At 41.0% G+C, this 15053-nt stretch overlaps 2 protein-coding genes across 9 annotated transcripts in view; both read right to left on the reverse strand.

Annotated features, from left to right (window-relative positions):
* Window positions 1–15053, reverse strand: part of DENND5A (DENN domain containing 5A) — a 609609-nt gene that overhangs the window by 273721 nt on the left and 320835 nt on the right. The window lies entirely within an intron of this gene.
* DENND2B (DENN domain containing 2B) overlaps window positions 1–15053 on the reverse strand; it is a 139889-nt gene that overhangs the window by 20492 nt on the left and 104344 nt on the right. For all 8 annotated transcript variants that reach the window (XM_083400804.1, XM_083400802.1, XM_083400805.1 and 5 more), the window contains 6 exons: window positions 14058–14102; window positions 11871–12055; window positions 10212–10321; window positions 8452–8521; window positions 2409–2486; window positions 544–684 (listed from right to left, as the gene is read on the reverse strand). In XM_083400804.1, the coding sequence (XP_083256930.1) occupies window positions 544–684; window positions 2409–2486; window positions 8452–8521; window positions 10212–10321; window positions 11871–12055; window positions 14058–14102 (629 nt within the window). The remainder of the gene's footprint in view (window positions 1–543; window positions 685–2408; window positions 2487–8451; window positions 8522–10211; window positions 10322–11870; window positions 12056–14057; window positions 14103–15053) is intronic.

Consider the following 15053-nt stretch of genomic DNA (forward strand, 5'->3'; position numbering starts at 1 on the left):
GACTATGACAAAAGTGCAATGACACTAATTTGTAGGCTGAACTATGTAGCCTTTTAATGACCAAATATAGACAAAATCGTGACATACTTATATATGGTACTAAACTGTTGCAACATGCTGGTTATAATTTCAATTCTTGCCTGTGGTGACTTGTAGCTTCCTGACGTAACCACTAGGGATTAGTCAACAAGAGAAAACACCTTGAGACTACTTTGATGGCTAGTTTGCTGACCTTGTGATAAAGCCTGCTGATGTCATAATTTTCATAGATAAAACCAAGACGCCCTATAACATAGAATCTGTTAAACAAATATAAATTGGATTCCTGAAGCAGTTATGCACATACACACACCAAAGTAAATTGCCTAATGCAGCAGCTTCCCAAAAGAAATTTATTTTAAAAAATAAATCCACAATACATGTAACTTCCAGAGCTGTGATAGCTCTCTGTGTTCTACTTTCTTTCTCTCTATTTTACTGTTTCAGAGAGAGAAATAATACGTGTGTTAGGGTTTTACTTGAAAGTTTAAGGTTTCTTTTTACCTCATTTCCAGCTCCAGGCAGGAAAGTCTTGACTTTGATTGTCTTTCCAGGTGCAGGAAAAGGAGACTCCATCAGACTTCTCATAAATGGATAAACCAGGGCAGCAGATATTCCTCTTCTCCTTTCAACTTCATCCAGTATCTGATCCATCACAGTCAAATGCAGAATAAAAAAGAAGCTGCGTCTTAATGACAACTTACACATGTATGCTATATTGACTCTACTCAACCAAAGTGCTAGTAAACTGGAATTTTTGTGTTTTGTCCATTTATTTTTAAAAAAATCAAGCAATATCAAACTTTCTTTTTCCAGAAATGTCATTTCTAGGACTGAAGCCTTCCAGTTGAGTATGGACTCAATCTAAACGTACTTCTTTGAGAAGGACTGTCACTAACATTCCATCTAAACAAGGAATCTCTCAATGACACCAACGCTTGAAAGATAACCTGGAACTACAGGACCCTGGCTGCATTGCAGCACCACACAGAGAATGGTCAAACAGAGGGACTGTAGCTAATCAGCACAGCTGGACCAAATAATGTGGGGAGACAATAGGGGTCCTAGGGGTCATAAGCTGTAGCCAATGTTTGTTCCTTGGCTTACCACTTGTTCATTGTCTGGCAAAAATAAACCATGTGCCCAGATTCAGGTGCAACACTGAGCAGAACCATGGAAGAAAAAAAAACCAGTGTGAAGATGCAGGGCCAGAGGAGGAGAAAAGCAGTCACAAATTTCTCTCCAGTACTTTGCACATTCACATTAAGCCATAGTCTCTCAGGAACAGACAGTAACAGCACAAGAGAGTTCAAATTCCCTTTGAGTAACCATCATCAAAGTTTGAAAGCTTTCTATATCTGAGAACCCTTATAGAAAGGAGAATGATGCTTGTGATAATATAAATGAAGAAGCAGTTTGCTGGGCTTCTATCAAAAAGTTCCGGCTTTACCTTCTGGCATTTAAATAGCTCAAGTAAGTCATTTACAGTTTCCATTAATAGCTGAACTGCAAATGGGAAGTCAGACCACTACTGTCTACTGTCCTATTGGCAGCTGATCTGCAGCAGAAGTCTTTTTTAGCCTTGCTTCCTGAGATTATTTTATTGGAGATACCAGAGCATGAATGCAATGCCTTCTGCATGCCTTTGACACTGCTATTTAGATAACTCCCATTAACACATTTTAAACTTTCTTTGATGACAGAAAACAGCATAGCCTAACAGAATTCACCCATGCAATGATCTTGATATGAAGTTATCTTTTATCTACAGGTGCATATGCATCCTGAACTTCCAAGTTTCAGCAACTTTTGGTGAAACAGGCCTTGGGGATGGGAAGCAGAAAGGAGGTATAATATGAACTGGGATATTATCAAGCCTGGCATCAGTATTTTGGGTGTGCAGGCGGATTAATGCAGACTGAATACAGAGGCATGTGGGCAATGAGGATTAGATATCCATTGGATGCACACCCAACCACAATTTTAAAAAACAAAACGGTTCTGGAGATATTCCCTGTATTTGGCAATAAACAGATACTGGGTTAGTGTTATACTGGCTCATCATTTCAGATAAGTGCGCCAAGAATTACAGCTTGGCCAAAAGTGGCTTTAGAATACAATGGACTGAGAGGGAGAGTGCCAATACCGACAGACACAGATGTTTTTCAAATTGAGATGCACTTCAGGCACAGAAGTAATAAAGCATTCTTTAATAAAGTCAATAACAGAGATGAACTGTCCAGCACAGTAATTCTAAAATACTGTTATCGCCAATCAAACAAAAAATTCCTCTTCTTGACTCATTAAGTGTGAAAGTTTTCTCTGAGCAGCTAATGCAACAGCAGTGCTTAAAAAAACCTCCAGCTTACCTTGGAAAATAAGTCAAAGCAACCCAGGCGGCTGATCACACAATATACTTCAGGTAGGCGTGGACCTTTTCCACTTGGCTGACAACAATAGTGAAAGAAAGAAAGAAAGCAGGTTTAATTGCATTTTAAGCCACTGATATGATTGTGCCATTGGCCACTATTCTAAACACGACTATTTCCTTTCATCACCAAAGTGGTCAAACTGTTGGGAAATCACCTTATTTTCCCGAAGGCTGGAACCTCAAGATACATTTATCCATTCTGGCAACTGCTGTGCAATGGACACACTTCCCCATCATCATACCAAATCAAAGTTTTGTTTTATTTTAAAGAAACCTCCAGCACATTTAGAATTTCTGCCATTGATGTCGTTTTTCTATCATATATGAACTGAAGCCACCAAGATCACTTATGAGAAAAGTTGGGAGTGAGGACCATTGAGAATGCAAACCCTAGGGCCAGCCCAATACATTTTGCTGCCTGCGATGAAGGACAAGATGGTGCCGTATTCCATGTACTGAAGCCAAGTTGACTAGCAGTTGAATCCTGTCAACAGGATAGTGTTTTCCACAGGGCCCAAGGCCTCAGGCTAGATTATAGGGCCAAGGTAAGGCTATGTGGCAACAAAGACGAATGATTGGCTGGGGGGTGGGGTGGGGTCAGTATACAGACAATCAAGTAATGTTGCTGCTGCTCCCATCCCAGTACCCAGTGCCTTTTTTCAGGGGGTACTCAAGGGTACACAGTAGCGGCACATCTTTTTGTTGTTGTTAAAAAGTGTGGCACTTCACACTCTGCCCACCCCCAATCCCTCTCACTACCAAGGAAATGTAATAAGCGAATAGAAAAAGAACCTACCCAGCTGATGCTGACAAAAAACCCACACATGCACACTATATAAAAGAACATAAGTTTCACCACCCCTCTCCCCCCCCCTTCTTCCCCAACCCTATGCCGTATACAATACTAATGTCTCATATCAAATGTAACTGATTTGTAGAAAGGACTTCACAATCTGAAAAAAGAGACAATGCACGTAACTGTTGTAAACCAAGAAAACTTTTAATTAAAAATTTTTTTTTTTTTAGTGTGGCACTTACTGTAACAACTTCATGGTTGGAAAAAGTGCTGCCAGTACCTAGGGCCTGAGGTGGTTACACCTCACTCTGCCTAATAGGAGGACTGGCCTAGGCCATCACAAATCTTCCCACATGAGTTTGCTTACTACATCCATCGGGTGCCTTGCAAATAGAAAGCAATCGGGAAACTAGCCATGACCTAGGTGGTTTGACAGTGTCCTCCATAATCATGTAGACATTCCTTCATTATGAGTGTTAAAAGGCAGTTAATTTGCAGTTGTGCCGATGGTGTGAGCACATGCTCCATATTAAGGACAAAACAGCAGTGCCAATTCTGTGTACCTAAGGTACGCTAGCTCCTTCCATTTCCAATCAAACCAAAGGAGATGGCAACATTTAAAAATCCTGGTTGTTAACCCTTTTTTTATGAGGCTTTCAAAATATTTTCTGCAGTTAACGCTTTGCTGTTGAGCTGTTTGCGCAGGAGTCACAGGAAACTGCAGATTAATGTTCTAATCAGAGAATGACTGGGCTGGTCAGCAGGTGCGTGTGCTTCTGCAGTTAAAATCGTGAAGATGCAGTGAAGTTAAGTGAACACAGACGAGTCTATTTCTGGATCAAGACCTGCTGCTCAGCAGACGTCACATTTCTGAAAAGGCAGAATCCTTCTTTGTCCATATTAGGTATAAAAACGCCTTCTAAAAGCATCAAGTGATTATATCTAGCATGTGGGATTTGGGTTAAAATCATTGTGTCAAATCTGCAGGAATGCTGTAGCCATGCCAGGCGTCCTGGACAGCTACCAGCTAAAAGCTGTCTTGCTGGCTGCCAGTAAAAACACTGCATTCCTGGGTCATATATAATAGCAGGAACAATAACGGCTCACAGTTTAGTCAAAAGCTCCGGCCTTGTGAAATATTACTCCTGGGTTTTTTTGCTGCTTTTTTAATAACCCTTAAAGGCTACAGTGTCACCAAGTTTTAAAATAAAAAATTGAGCATCTTCACTTTCCAAACCTCTCTTGCTTCATGTCCTTTATTTCAGATTTCCCTTTTCTTTTTACCAGCAGCAGTGACTTCCTTTGTGCTAACAGATCGCAGCAATAAAAATGGAGCCCCTCAGAGGTGGAAAGTTTTTAAGTGGCTGGAACTCTTCTTTCTATCAACTCTTTCACTGGTGTGTGCATGCACCAAACTGCATAACCTTTCAATTTCCTTCAAACCTCTAATTATGAAAAAAGCCCCTGTGTTAGTACAAAGCTTTTTACATTTGCGGCAGTATTCACGTTTGAAATAAGAATCACTGAATTTTGAAATTGTTTTCTAATATACTGTAGTGTGCAATTTTAAGTAATAGCTCGAATTTTAAAGATTCCTGTTTATTTTCCATTAGACTTTGTGTTTGAGTGTGTGTGTTGATTAGTGGAAGATGGAATCAAGCGGGAGGGCCACAGGTTCCCCAACTTTGGTCTATATGAATGGGTAAATCAGAGGTGGATTTAGGGGAGCACCACTGGCTTGGTTGAACTTGGCCCAGAGCCTCGGGGGCACTGCAGCTACGATGTAGAATGGAAGATGTGAAGCGAGGAAAGTTCCGATTTTTTGGTGTTACACAGGGCATCGCTGACATTTGAGGCCCCAAGGTCCATCACTGACTAAATGCCCCAGGAGCAGGTTGTCTCAATGCTACTGGCTGTTATGCAAAATTGTAAAGATCAGAAATTACCTATCATCAAAGCCATTTTCATCTCCCTGTGAACCTCAACCTCACTGCAGATTTGTGAGTCTGAAGGCAGTCTTAAAAAACAAATCTCCCCAAGTATTCAAGTATTCAAGAAGACTAAAGGTTGTCAGCCTAGCATACACATCTATAATACAGAACTCTGAAAAGAGAACAAAACACTTAGGAATAGCTCTTAGGTGATGTTTGCCACTGTTTTCAATTTTCGTGCATCAGTGAATTATTTCCCACTCCTTTTGAATATCAACATAGGAGTTCTGATAAAAAAGTTTCAGATTTAGCCACATATAAGGGCATTTGAATGTAATTTCTAATAATCCCAATGGGTGACATCTAGAATTCAAACTTCAGTTTATGGAAGACATTAATGTCAGTGATCAAAATGCACTTATAATATAATGCTTATTTAAGTGAAAGAAACTGTGGATGTAGCAATGTAATGTGAACATACTGTACATATTAATAGTCATGGAAGCCTGACAACTGTACTTGTCCAACTTTATTGTTTTGAAAATGAAACAATCACAATATTTAAGCCAAAACTGGACTGGAAGCAGCATCTGACAGTGCCAGGAGATCCTGTCCCACACTATCAACATTACTTTAGATTACAGCTTTTGAATAGGTTTTTCTGAACAGTATAGTCTGTGTTCTGTAAGTCAGGGTTGTGTTGCATGTGCTATGCAGATGATTTACAAGGTCTGCAGTTTTGCACACCCAACCCTTTTCCATCCTCAAAGAAATCAAACAGGAGTACCAGCTATCCTGCCAGAAATAGTCTTTGGTATCTTCCTCTCCACCATCCAACCCAGGCCATCAGCAGCACCTGCTGCTGAAAAGTTAAGCTTTCTAAAAAAGAAAAGAAAAATCTAACAGCAGATAGTCCCTTCAGAAGTGGGAGTATCTGCTTCTCCAAAACAAGGTTCCATCTTAATGTGCTGCTCCCTTACAAATTACAGTGGTACCTTGGCTCTCAAACTTAATCCGTTCCGGAAGTCTGTTTCAAAACCAAAGCGTTCCAAAACCAAGGCGCACTTTCCCTTAGAAAGTACTGCAAAATGGATTAATCCATTCCAGACTTTTAAAAACAACCCCTAAAACAGCAATTTAACATTAATTTTACTATCTAACGAGACCACTGAGCCATAAAATGAAAGCAATAAACAATGTACTGCAGTCACACAATCAATCAATCAGTAGCTGAACTAGGTTCCACACAGTCACAAAAACAAAACAAAAAAGCTGCAAAATAAATAGCAAAAACAGACAGACCTCAGTGTAACACTCAAATCGGAAGTGTGGCACTCAAATCAATACATAAACACTCAAAACAGAGCACATTCGGCTTCCAAAAAAAGTTTGATAACCAGAACACTTACTTCCGGGTTTGCAGTGTTTGGGTTCCAAGTTTTTTGTGTACCAAGGCGTTTGAGAACCAAGGTACCACTGTACTTGTTTGAACCAAAGCCAAGGTCAGTGTTGTAGTGTCAGCACAGAGTAAGCGGTCATATATCATATTTTTCCTATTTCTGGTCACATGCCTCCTTTTATTCCTAATATTCTGTTATTGTTGATTATTTACTATCATCATTGTCTCACAGACAGGGAAATTGCCATATTGGCTCCCTGATTTGTGTCCCTGCAATTAAAAAACTCCCCAAGTAAAACAATTTGCCACATCAATTAAAGTATTTCAAAAATACATGCTCTTTCTGTCATGAGCATCAATCTCGTGGAGAAAACATAAAGTAGGCAGAGGCTTTCATGATATGAATGGTTGCATTTGATCATCCTCAATTCAGCAAGGTGTAATCCACATTCAGGAACAGATTCTCATGCATGGATTGCCTCACTATACTGTACATGCCAGAGACTGCTGTACAGTATAATATTACTACTGCTAGCAATGGCCTGAGGAGACATGATAGCAGAAATACTAGGTGCCTAATCATGCATCTGCCCCGATCATCAAAGAGGGGAGTGAGTGCAAAAGGAGACTACAGATGAGGGGTACTATATCTTCCCTTGCTTCTATATTACCGCCCTACATCTTATTTCCACATGTGTTTTACTCCCTAGTGAAACTCTAATAGTAGAAGCATCCTTAACTGCTAGAAAGGTGGTTGGGAGATGGGATGCAGAAAGGTAAGTGACAACCAGGGACAGGGGTGTTCAGCACTCCTTTCCTGTATGCATCTTCTTGCTGTTAAAACTAGAGCCTGCACAACCCATTTCTGTGTGTCTGTGGGCAGACCTGTGTTTAAGCACATAGAACATCTACCACCACATCTAAATTGGCCCTGAGTGGAAATCAAAGAATGACCTCGACCCAGTTTCCCAATAACGTAATGTCTACAAAAGGGAAGATGGGCAGAGCATGAGAAAATGCAGCTTACTAGCCTCTGTTTGGCACTACAACACAATCTCATTAAAAACATATAAGTGGGATAGGAAGCAATAAAACATAGGTAGAAAAAGAAGTTCCCCAATGTTAGCTTTGGGCTTATCCACACTTAGCTTTCCTCTGCTTCTTCCAGGGACAGCCTGTGCTTTAAATCTCTGTTTCTATGTGCCCTTTTCTCTCTCTCCAGAGCTTTCCCCATAAAAATCTGCTCTTTAAAGTTCAATCGGAACAAACAGCAATCCACAGAAAACCCTTAACTGACATTGAATTGACATTTGCTGCAACTGAGCATTAAAGAGCATTTTTTTTCAGGGAAAGCTCTGGGGCAAAACAAAACTATGCAGCTAATACTAACTAGTAGTGCTAGTCCAAATGTACTCATGGGATCACCATGGGGAAAGAATCAACCGTCATGAGTGCCAGTAGCTCTGTATCCTCTTCATAACCGGTAACATTTCTATCAGATACATCCTGTTTTACTTCTAATAAGCTCTTCTCTGGAAATGCCCAATTTGGGAGTAGGCAGGTATGAATTTTCCAAGTAGAATAAACAATTGAGAGTGGGCTTGGTTTTAAAAAATGAAATTCCCTGCCATAAACACTGAAACATGTAAAATACAGTAACTCCTAGATTCCCTGGAATATGAACATGGATTTGATTTGATTTGATTTTCTATAGAAAAAGCTCTATTTCCCTTAAGACCACAAGAGATTAATTTTCTTCTTGCATTTGTCTGCAGCCCCAAAAGTGACACATTCAGCTCTCATAATATGTCACATTCTTAGCATAGTGTATGTTGAAAAAAGTTGATGTACTTACTAGTAATCTTCTGCAGTAACCAAACCTTCTGCTGCCATCTTCTCCCGTCAGCATAAAAGAGAATGTTTCACTGTAACAAAGATTACCACAGATGTTATTGTGCTGCCAAAAAGCAGGTGTTAAGATTCCTTTCGATTAATATTTTGACATGTTTTGAGATATCTTCCAGACAGATAAATCTTGTGGTTTTATCTCATAGTCTTGGTGAGGCTTTGAGACTAACCAAAGGATTTGTACTCATTCTATCCATGTGTAAATGATTACATAACACAAGAAGCAACGGAGAACCAGATATTCTATTGTGAAATTGGTTGGTTTCTTTTGCCTCACAGTAGTAAGACAGAGTACTCCACTTATAGTGGTCAACTAGCATATGGTTTACGAAGTAGCTTATGCTGTAGGAGGAAAGAAACACACCAATCCAATTAAGTCTGAATGGAATATATTCAAATTAAGCAATGAATTTCAATTCAGCTATTTCAAGCTGGAGCCTCCCTTTCCATTTCTTTCATTCATATCCCACTTTTCCTCCAAGGACTTCATGCCAGCATACATAGTTCCCTCCATCCCATTTTATCCTCCCAAGCTTGTTCGGTAGGTTAGGCTGAGAGCTATTTCTTTAAGTATGGAGACTTTGAGGTGAGCAGAAAAATCTCCCCAAAGACTGACATCTCTTGTTCTGTTCTTAGCTGTCTGACTGCTATCAGAACTATACAAAACTGAACAAGAGATGGTTGCAAAGCTCCCTCAAGCCAGGCTCAGAGAATGTCTTTGGGAGCTTGCAAAAGCTCACCTCAAAAGAGAGGCAAGCTTTAAAAGGCCCAAACTCTCCTGCGGCTCAAATTAAAATCTGATCTGAAGAAGGAGAAGGAACCCTGGCTTTCCTCTCCACCATCCCTCCCCCAAAACACATACTCTGAAACTGCTCCCTCCTCTCTGCCACCTCCCCACTTTCTGTTACTTGTCTGGCCAGTGGTAATAGCACCAGGGAGAAGGGGGCAGAGAGATCTATCCCTCTAGCCACCCACCCCCGCCTGCCACCACTCATTGCCCAGACATCGGCAGTGGTAGTGGGAGCAGCCACAGCAGGGTGCAGGGTAGCTGGAGGCCATTCACTTCCCCTTCTCTGTCATGGCAGCCCTTCTTTTCCAAGGCCTACCATGCCCTTCCTCCTAGGAAGTTGTTATGCAGCACTCCAAGGCCATCAGTTATAGCCCTCTGCTCACAAAATTATCCATTTGATGTGTTGGAGAGGGGCAATTTGCATCTCCATTAGAGTGCAAGGCTGTGCCCACCCCAATGCTATGTCTGCTTGATCGTTTTTCTCTTTTTGGTGCCATTGCCAAACTCATTCAGTATTAGGGTAGAGAGAGGGAGAGAGAGATTGAGCAGCTAGATCACAGCCCCTGAGCTGCGGGTTAGCCACCCCTGCTCTACTTGGTAACAGAAAACCTAAACAGGGCTTTTGTGATACTCAGAAGTGAGCTCTTCCTTCTCTAACCCCAGAGAGCCCAGAAAGGCCAGTAATCAAATTGCTATGACCAATTTCACTGATTATCTTCCTCAATACTGTGCAAAGGGCATTAGCAGGAGCAGCAAAAAGAGGCAAGGACTAGGTGTGGTGCACCCGCAGAACATAACTAGAGTCCCAAAGGAGAAAAAAATGTCATCTACATGCAACAACAAGCAAAGGGCACAGATTTATGTGTGTTTTGTCAATCCATGAATCTGGTCTTGTAAGTATCAGCAGGATAGTTTACCTGTTGTATTCTGACACTGGGTTCCAGTCCTTGGCATCTGGGAAGCAGAACTGTGGGATGGCCTTGAGACGTTCTTCTGCTTCGCGAACTTGCTTTGTGGGTCTTTCTAGCTGTGGTTGAATAAGTTAACATCAGCAGAGTCTAGAACAGACTCAAATCAGGCTTTTTAAATCAACACAGAGAATAGCTATCCTTCTACAAACATCTATTAAGGATGCAATCCTAAACCCTACTTACCTGGGAGAGCAAGCCCCATTGAACCCAATAGGGCTTACTTCTAAGTAGACATGGTTAAGGATTGAGCTGTGACTCAACCAGGTAACTAAATGAGAAAACTATATTTTATCCCCCAAAGCCATATATATATAACTTAGTACAGAAACCTATGCAGAAAGTCAAAAATGTGCCTTTTGAATTTAAACTACTGCCTTTTTGGTTCAAGAGAAGACAAATGACAAAATAGATAAGCTGGGTATTATTATTAGTGATATCAGAGCCTCATTGATATCTTTCTCCTCCACACAATCACAGAAACCCACTCAGGATCCTGCTTTTGTTGCTGCTGTTCCAATATTGCCTTTGTCTGATTCCATTAGCCTTATGAGATCTTGACTCTAGGCAAAGAAAACTACAAACACTGAGAATATATGGGTCGTATTCAACTAACTTAGAGTAAACCCAGTGCTATTAATAAGCCTAAGTTTATCAAGGCTATTCATTTCAATAGACAAATTTTGAGAAAAAGTCAGTGGGTTGTATCCAATGAAAGGACAAGTGAAAGGGTTGCCTATTGCAAGAGAGTTCCACGCTGCTGCCTCCCCACCATGGTGCTCCACACCCTCCCAAAATCCTATCCTAAGGGCAGAACGATTTCTACAGAATAGAAAGGAACTGTGGCAATTCCTTCTTCCCTAGATCAAGCTGTAACACCATCACCGTGAACACATCTGTGCTACTATCTACAGTGTGTTACATTCTCCCATAACCAGGGATTGCAATTCGTTGTTTCAGCTTGTGCTAAGAGAAGAGTGAAGCAATCTCCCATGTTCACAGAAGTAATAATAATAGTAATAATTTTATTATTTATACCCCACCCATCTGGCTGGGCTTCCCCAGCCACTCTGGGCGGCTTCCCAAAAAATATTAAAATACTGCAATACATAGAAAAACCGTTTACTATAGTTTGCCACATTGTGTGAATGCAGCCACCCTATTTACTTACTACTTACTTACTCACTTACTTACTTACTTACCTACCTACTTACTTACTTACTTACTTAAAATCCTTTTTAGGCTGCCCTTTGTTTGAAAATATGACCTCACAGCAGTTTAGAAAAAAACAAAATATCACAGCAGTGGTACCATTCCAATAAAAAGTCTCATCAAAACATCCACAACATAAACAAGGGCAATAAAAACTGGCATTTTAAATTTTGTTTGTAAGCCACCTAGAGAATATTTATTGATGGATGACTATATAAATTTAATGTGAAATATAAAATAATAATGTCCACCCATCTATAGTAATATTTCTTAAAACTGGACATGTGTCTATTTTTAAGTTATGCATGTGCCTAACAGTGTCCCATATATGCTACAATAGCAGACAACAGCTACAATAACAATAATGATGGCAATCCAATAAAGTTGTTTTTTTACCTTTGGAAACTGATATGTGACTTCAGGGAGGTAAGTATTTTTAGAGGGCTTCTTCTTAAGAGAAACTACCACAAAATACTCAAACAATTCACGTTCCTGCCATTCAATCAGCTCCAGTTCCAAAGTCCGGTAACTAGGAGCTCTCTTCAGCATTGACTGGATGTGGACAAGGCGCTGGGTGTGAGCTAATATTAGAAAAGAAGCAAGAAGTATTACTTGGCAGCTTCTGAGATGCTAACCCCAAGCATGTTCACTTTTAATTCTGCATGTCTTTATTTCCTACATAAATGAAAGCCTTTTCAAATACAGAAGCGATAAAAGTTCTTGAAAAGAAACTTGAGGAATACAACCTACTCAAACTTTACGAAGTCAGCTGACTGCATAGCATCAAATGCAACAGGCTGTAAACCATAAGGATCCCTATACTTTATTAACAAACAAGTATACATAAAATAGCTTCTCACATCACTTTAGAATCAGGTCTGTGTTGCCAAATATGTTTCAACCTTGATGTGATAAAGTCCTCTGGGTGGGATTCAACTAAGGATTCCTGGCAGGGGAAGCCCTACACAAGGACTTCTGCTTGCACAACAAAACTTCCCCTTCTCTCTTCTCCCCCCTCACCCCCCCATGTAGGGGGAGATTTGAAGCTGCAGTTTCACCCATCCGTTTCTGCTGCACCTCAGACTACCACAGTAATCTGTATCAACCTAAAGCCAGAAAATTCACTGGAATAAAAGCAGATTCTGGCACTAGTTGGGAAATAAGTCCATAAAAACAGATTTACTGGCCAGACAAATACTGAGACACACCAGACTTCTAGAAAGCAAAAGCAGCAAAGACGGCTAAGGAGAAGAGAAACTGTGCCCAGCAATTTCACCATCATTTCATCAACATTATTATTACTGTCTTTAAAGGATTTTTAAGTGATAGTCATATCCACCATATTTCTTCTTATTTTTTTAAAAACCCATTCCTTTATATGAAGCTTTGCATTTAGTGCACGTTAATTAATTTGCTCCATGCTCAAAAAAACTGTAAAAAGAAGATACGCTGCAGAAAATGCTGGTTCTGAGCAGGTGCTCCAAGCTGGGAAGAACTGTATTGGGTAGCTTTCACCTTAAATGTCTACTGCCGCCAATCTATAATAGGGTGATGACAGTACTGGCATATTATATAGGCTTGCTATAGATAATGCTTACTGATATAACATATCTACAAAGTGCTTTAAGCATTTAGGAAACGTAGTGTTACAATTGTACACCACAATGACTACCACTTATTATATTCTTATTGGCTAAATGCAGGGATTGGGAAACCTGTGGCCCTACAGATGCCGCTGGGCTCGAACTCCCATCATCCTCAGCTAGCATGGTCAACAGGCAGGAATGACAGGAGTTGGAGTTCAAGACTATCATGGAAGGCTGGAGGTTACCAATTCTTGATACAAGGCCCTGCATGAGAATAATTACTTTAGTCAAATGCAAACATCCCAAGGACAATGAAACGGCTTTCCTGCTTCTTCCTTACTGCACCCCCACTGTACCTCTCCAAAGGCCAATTCTTAGGCTCAGGGGACCCTCAGAGACCAGCAGCATCGTTTGTGATGATGCTCAGCCAGCAGCAACATGAGCACTAGGGCAAGAGCAAAGTCCGGAGAGCTCCAAGTTGGCAGTAGCAGCCAGGATGCACCTATAGAATGCTGCTGCCATTCCCTGACCTTGCTGCCACCCTGTCCCATCCAAGTGAACACAGTGCTACCAGCACCTAGCAGCACTGGTAGGCAAACTAAGGCCCAGGGGCTGGATCTGGCCCAATCACCTTCTAAATCCAGCCCGCGAATGGTCCGGGAATCAGCATGTTTTTACATGAGTAGAAAGTGTGCTTTTATTTAAAATGCATCTCTGGGTTATTTGTGGAGCATATGAATTCGTTCATTTTTTTTTCCAAAATATAGTCCGCGTCCGCCCCCCAAGGTCTGAGGGACAGTGGACTGGCCCCTGCTGAAAAAGTTTGCTGACCCCTGATCGCAAGCCACTGCTGCTCCATCACCACCCTCACGTGCCTCTGCTGTCAGAGATGAAGTGGGATGTGGTAAGGGGGAGTTGTAGTTCTATCACCTTGTCTCCCATTTAATTTCATTGGATTATAAAGCAACTACAAGATAAGGAATGCTGAGTCTCTCACCTTTAAACCTGTCATCTGAATCACTCTCACTCTCACTATTTTCATCTGAAAGAGAGAGAAGGATTCTATTATCAGAAGGAAACTTCAGGTTTGCTCTTAAAGTTAGCAAAATAATAATAAAAATAATGTGTGTCCTTACGTCCTGCAATGAAAATACATGGTCAAGCAATGTTTCATGATTATGGAAATCTTTAAGAAAAAAGTAATTTCCAGGCTGCTTCAGGAAGCATTTTGAAAACTAGTTCGACACTTTCCCATTCAAATTCTTTTTACTGAAAAGAGATTGTAACACCTCAGAGAAGTCAAGGGGGACACTTTAAAAGCTTAAGTAGTCAGAAATCTGTATGAATAACATGAATTAATTCTGTGATGAATGCCCACGGGTAACTGGGCACACTGGTAGCTAGGCTGGCGACACATTCACAGCATGTGGCTACTCTTAAGCACGCCAACAGCGATGTGTCAAGGGCAGGGAGCAGCTACAACTGAGCCAGCAGCAAGCAGTAGCAAGGCTAAGTTCAGATCTAGATATAAGGGAAGGGCCGTAGGTCAGCGGAAATGCATCTGCGTTGTATGCAGAAGGTCCCAGGTTCAGTCTCCCACATCTCCCTAGGCTGCACCCTGTCTGAAACCCTGGATTGCTGCTGCCAGTCAATGTGAGTGGACCAATGGCTTCACTTAGTACAAGACAACTTCCTAAGCCCTCTATGTTTTCATGTCTTGGTGTTGGAGTGGTACATCTCATAGGGCAGAACCATTAGGAACTCTCATTACTTCTGCTACACTGGCACACACACACTGGCATACATGACCACATGCACATACAAAGATGCACATGAGATGCGCAGACCATAGCCAATGTTAAAAACATTCATTTGGGAAGAATATGCACACAGGATCCAGTTTTATTAATTGGTTTTACTTTCACATTGTTGCATATGCAACAAGTTGACAGAAATAAATCAATGGCCGATGTGGCTCCACCATGAGCCCATT

The sequence above is a fragment of the Podarcis tiliguerta genome, assembly GCF_965153285.1.
Source record: "Podarcis tiliguerta genome assembly, chromosome: 1".
Taxonomy (NCBI): domain Eukaryota; kingdom Metazoa; phylum Chordata; class Lepidosauria; order Squamata; family Lacertidae; genus Podarcis; species Podarcis tiliguerta.